The sequence below is a fragment of the Nematolebias whitei genome, chromosome 20, assembly GCF_014905685.2.
Source record: "Nematolebias whitei isolate Nwh7 chromosome 20, NemWhi1, whole genome shotgun sequence".
Classification (NCBI taxonomy): Eukaryota; Metazoa; Chordata; class Actinopteri; order Cyprinodontiformes; family Rivulidae; genus Nematolebias; species Nematolebias whitei.
The window spans coordinates 40,065,984-40,071,486 of NC_056517.1; the positions used below are offsets into that span (position 1 = coordinate 40,065,984).

A 5,503-nucleotide genomic window follows, 5' to 3' on the forward strand; every position below is an offset into this window, starting at 1 on the left:
ATTTTTAATAATCTTTGAGTTTACATTAAATGACTACACAGTCACTGAGAGTAAATTTCACCTCGGCAGGTGTTTATCAGAAAACACTGTAACCAAATTTAAACGGTCTCTTCCATCAATGTTTTCCTCTGTCTTGCAGAGAGCAGTGACTTAACTCATATGGTTCATAAATTTACAACTTCTTTGCAAACTTCACTCGATGAAGCTGCTCCACTGAAAAAGAAACTAATCAATCAGAGGAGATTAGCTCTTTGGTTCAATTCTGAGTTACGTACTTTAAAACAAACATCTAGAACCTGTAAAGAAAATGGCGCTCCACTAACGTTGAAGAATCTTACTTATCTTGGAGAGGTAGCCTGCTAACTTCTAAAAAAAGCTCTCCGTAAAACTAGAACTTTATACTATTCATCTTTAATTGATAAGAATAAAAATAACCCCAGGTTCCTTTTCAGTACTATTGCTAGACTAATAAAAAATCCTCTCTGTTGAACCATGTGTCCCTACAACTATAAGCAGTGATGACGTCATGAGATTCTTTATAAATTAAATTGTTTCAATTAGAGAGAAAATTCAAACCATCCTTCCTACTATCGCCTCTGGTTCTGTGTCAGATGAGACAACTTTAAAAATGTCACTAGAACCTGATTTATGTTTGGACAGTTTTTGTCCTGTTGAGCTCTGAATGGTCAAAAATAATAACCTCATCCAAACCATCCACATGTCTGCTAGATCTCATCCCAGCCAGGCTTTTTAAAAATCTATCTCAATGTCACTTTATTTCTGTACCACATAAAAACAACCAAAGCGCTTTAAAGTTGTCCGATGAAAAAGAGTAAAAAATTTCCCTTAATTAATGTCCACATTTTTGATCTGCTTAATTTGTCTAATGAATAGTTGCCTACCACAGCATTTTAAGATCACTGTAATTAAATATGTACTTAAGAAACATTACCTTGACTCAGGAATCCTGGCCAATTATAGATCTATATCTAATCTAACTTTGATCTCAAAACTTCTAGAGAAAATAGTTGCAGGTCAGTTACGTGAACATCTACAAAGAAATAATCTGAAGAGTTTGAGTCAGATCTCACCACAGCACTGAATCTGCACCGGTGAAAGTTCCTAAACATATTCTCATGTTCTCTGACAATGGACAGGTGTCTCCGCTGGTCCTGGTACACCTCAGCGCTGCATTTGATACAACTGATCATAATATTCTATTATAGACCAAAAAAGTCCATGCTCAGTAATCCAGGTATACAATCCAGTATTTTTCAGTCAGGTCATCTGGACAGTTTTTTTTTTTTTTTTGTGCTGAAACGTTTCGCCTTTGATCCAGAAGGCTTCATCAGTCAAGGAAACGCACAACAAAACTGATTCTTCCCCCGACGGCTTACTCCAAAGTGGAACAAACCAGTTATGTTGGTGCTAAGATGGTGTCTTTGGCACGCCCCCTCCTCCATTGCCGGCCCTCTTCCTTGTTGATCGTCGTGTGGTAATAAAGGTAATAAAATTATAAAAGGTGGTAAAATAGTAAAAAGTGATAAAATAATAAAACATGATAAAATAATAAAAGGTGATAAAATACTAAAATTTAATAAAACAACAAAAATTAATTAATTAATAAAAGGTAATAAAATTAAAGTTGAAAAAATAAAAAAGGTAATAAATTATTAAAACTTAATAAAATCATAAAATGTAATAAAATAATAAAAGGTGATTAAATGAAACTGATATAAAATAATAAAGTTGATAAAAAAAACGGATATAAAATAATAAAGGTGATAAAATAAAACGGATATAAAATAACAAGTTTTTTTGTTTATAATTGAACCTTTATTTTACCAGGATAAAATCCCATTGAGATTAAAAACCTGTTCTTCTAGTGAGTCCTGGCCAAGAGGCAGCAACACATACAACACTAAAATGACACAGTTTAAAAACGTACATGTCATCGAACTGGCCTGAAAAACTTTTAGTTTGGATGTAAAAGATCAAGGTCAAGGTGTTATTTGTCATTTGCATCGCATGTGGTACATGTGCTGGAAGGAAATGGTGCACACAGGTCGCATTAACAAAAGCACTGTGAGGTGAATTCAGTCAGTCCCAGAGGTTCTTGTAGCGAGTTCCAAGAAGACGGAGCAGCGTGAACGAAACTTCTGACCCCATTCAGTCGGAGCAAAAGAGACAGAAAGAAGCAGCAAATCACGAGCGACAAGTCTAAGAGTCAACATTTCTCAGTTAAACTGCAGGACGAGTGTAGTCCGGCAGGAGTCCCAGCAGTGCCTGTTAATAAAAGTTCACCAGAGGGAGTTCCTTCAGGCAGCCAGAGCAGGTCATCCACCGGAGCACAAACCACAGCGTGCGTTGACGTGCTGCAGTTTGTAATGACGCTCGGAGCAGAGAGGTAGACGCAGTCGAGCGTCTGAAGACATCGTGACGAGGCAGTCATGTCCAAACATGTCCATGGTCCAGCACACGCATGAACGTTGCAGAGACCAGCTGCTTTAATTTGAGCCTTTTCACAAGACTTTCCACATGAGGTCTGAAAGTGAAGGACTCAAACTGCCCAAATATTCAAATGTGTGAACCAGCTCCATTTCATTTCCACTGCAGGAGAACACAGAGGGGATGGTTTGTGGATCTGGAGAAGTACATCAGTTTAGTTTTATCTGCATTAAGGACAAGTTTTAAATTGAATAAAGATCAATGGATAGCAGCAAAGTCTTTTTGTAATGGTTCAATAACCTGAGTAGCAGAGGATCCAGTGCAGTAAATAACTGTAATAAAACGGTAAAAGTTGATGAGATCGAAGAGGTAATCGAATAATAAAAGATAATAAAGTAATAAAATGTAAAAAGTAATAAAAGGTAGTGCAGTAGTCCCTCGTTTATTGCCCGGTGTAGATTCCAGACCTCCCTGCAGTCAGTGAAAATCTGCGAAGTAGCGACATTTTATTTATTTTAGTATTTCTATATATTTTAAGGCTTTAGAAACATTTCCCACGCTCTTGCAATGTTGTAAACTCAAACCGACGTCATTTAACAGCATACGTAGAGAAGCCCAAAGCTTCACGAACAACGGCAGCTCTGCTCTGACTCGTTCCATTTCTGCAGACCACCCTGCAGCGTGCCCAGCTGCCAGCTCTAAAGAGTCACCGATGGGTCTGGAGCTCTGGTTCTGCTCTCGTTCCGTGTGGCTCACTGAATCCGCTGGCGCTGAAGTCACTAATAAGTGCAGAACTTTTTCTGATCAGATCAAAACTTTCCCTCTAATATTCCAGCAGAAAGCAACGGGGCTTCTGGGCGGGGCCCAGTTGGCTTCTGGGAAATATAGTCCTTGTGAGCAGCAATAACGCGTAGGCTTATTAAGTGAAAACTACAAAAAGGCGGTGCCTGTCCAAAGTGTATGTATTTTTTTGGATAACTTTTTACTGCACAGTATCCTGGCTTCAAACATCTGCTAAGTTCATGGAAACACCAACTCAGACGTGTTCCTGTTTTTAGTTTTTTACATCGCTTTACAATGCAGCTGTTTTAGTTTTGCTTTTTTAATCTCGTTTTATTTTCACTTGTTCTTCTCAACTTGCACACATCCTTTATGACTGTCCACTGTCGTCCTCACTCTTTGTTAAACCAGGTCTCTCTTGTAAACGAGTCCCCGAGGCTCAATGGGACTAACCTGTAGAAATAAAGGTTGAATGGATCCAGTCGATCACGTGAGTGATCTTAAAGTTGACCGTCGTGGCGTGTACAATTTTTGTTTTCCTCGCGTTCAATTTTACTTTGAAAAACCACGGCCGTGGAACTGCGAGGGACTAGCGTAAACCAAAGTGTGGTGCAGAGCATAACGAGGCTGTGGTGACGCTGAAGGTGCAGCTCGTTAGCGTTTGGACTGAAGTGGTTCTGCAGGAAGTGGAGCTTCCTTCAGGAACTCTGTGGACGCTGACCCCTGAGGTCCTTTACATCTGTGGTTCTGAATCAGATCCAGACCAGATGTTTCTCAGAGCCACCTCAGTCTGAACGCTCGGGTCTCGTTTCATCAGACTTTTATTTTGACGGGGTGGAGTCCGTTTTGACCTTCAGCTCATCGCTCCTGAGGAGACGAGAAGATCAGATGGACCAGACAGTCCTGTGTGTCCAGCTGGTTCTGATTGAACTTCAGAACCAGTTCTGGATTAAACACACCTGAACAGGTGAGTTAAACAGAAACACAAGAAGTCCATCTGTTCAACTTTCAAAATAAAAAACACCTGAGAGCAGGTCAGAACAGAACCACTTTACTCTTAAGGGTTCTGATCAGGAACCAGACTTCCTGATCCAGGTTCATCTGTGAGTACTCCTGGACTGGCTCAGGTCTTCTGATGTCTTCTGTTCTCTGGCACAGAACCACGCGGGTCTTCTGGGATCTCCACAGAACCAAAGGAGCCCAAGGCGCAGAGGGAGGTGAAGGCAGCGGGGCGTCGGCGCTCCGCCTCCAGGAGGAAGTCTCACGCAAATCCTGATCCAGAAAACTACCAGTACAGACTCAGTCCTCATTCTGAGCTGGATCCTGACCTGGCAGTCCCAAGTCATGGCCCTGAACCACTTCCCTGTTTTGAGGAGAAGAACAGAACCAGTCCTGATCCTGCTGCCCTGCCCACAGACCCTGTCTTTGAGGTTCACACCCTGTCTCCTGCCCCAGACCTCAGACCAGATCCCGACCCATCAGAAGAGGACCAGCCCAGTACGATCCACAACCCTGCCCCCACAGAGGCTGAAGGGGGCGAGGCCAGTCCCATGGGGCTTTGTCCAGTGACGAGTCCCCTTTCCAGTGCCCCGGTGTCCCCCTGTGTACGGCTCGAGGACGAGGACTCGCTGTCCCCTCTGTTCCAGAGGTCCCTGTCGGAGGACTCGGGGGGGTCGCCCACCCCCAGCCTGGACCTCAGTAAAAAACGGTGAGTGACGTTTTATTGATAGCTCACTGAGTCAGAGACGCCTCATGTTTTAAATACCGTGCTTTTATTGAATTTGATTGTTTTACTAAAAGGTTTTAAATGACTTTTTATTCAATTATTTCTATAAAGTTAATTATAGTTTACATTTAACAATGGGTTTAAATGTTACCATTGTGGTCCCAGGTTTTCCTCACAGCCTTGTATGTCTCTGGACCAGATCCCAGATCTGAACTGGACCTGGTTCAGCTGTTTCTACCGTTTCCTGTCTCTGCTCCAGGTCCAGTTTGTAGGACAACAGTGCTCTGAAGCTGGTCCTATAATAATAATAATCATCATCATCATTTTATTTAAAAAGTGCCTTTCAGGACACCCAAGGACACTTCACAGTAAGAAACATATCAGAGAGATTGTGTAAAAACTAACAACAAGCACAGCGCAAAGATCAACAGGAATAAACTGAAGTATAAAATACATACACAGTGTTTCCCCTAGTTAGCTTGCCATGGCGGGGTGCTCATCTCATCCATGACTTTTGCTGATGGGGGAGACAAAGACATGTCTGAGCGG

At 41.8% G+C, this 5,503-nt stretch overlaps 1 protein-coding gene across 1 annotated transcript in view; it reads left to right on the forward strand.

Annotated features, from left to right (window-relative positions):
* The window catches only part of LOC119426463 (histone-lysine N-methyltransferase 2D), a gene marked incomplete at both ends in the record, with an annotated part of 109,452 nt that overhangs the window by 2,760 nt on the left and 101,189 nt on the right, over nucleotides 1-5,503 (forward strand). The window contains 1 exon segment of the mRNA XM_037694023.1: nucleotides 4,387-4,936. Within this exon segment, the coding sequence (XP_037549951.1) occupies nucleotides 4,387-4,936 (550 nt within the window).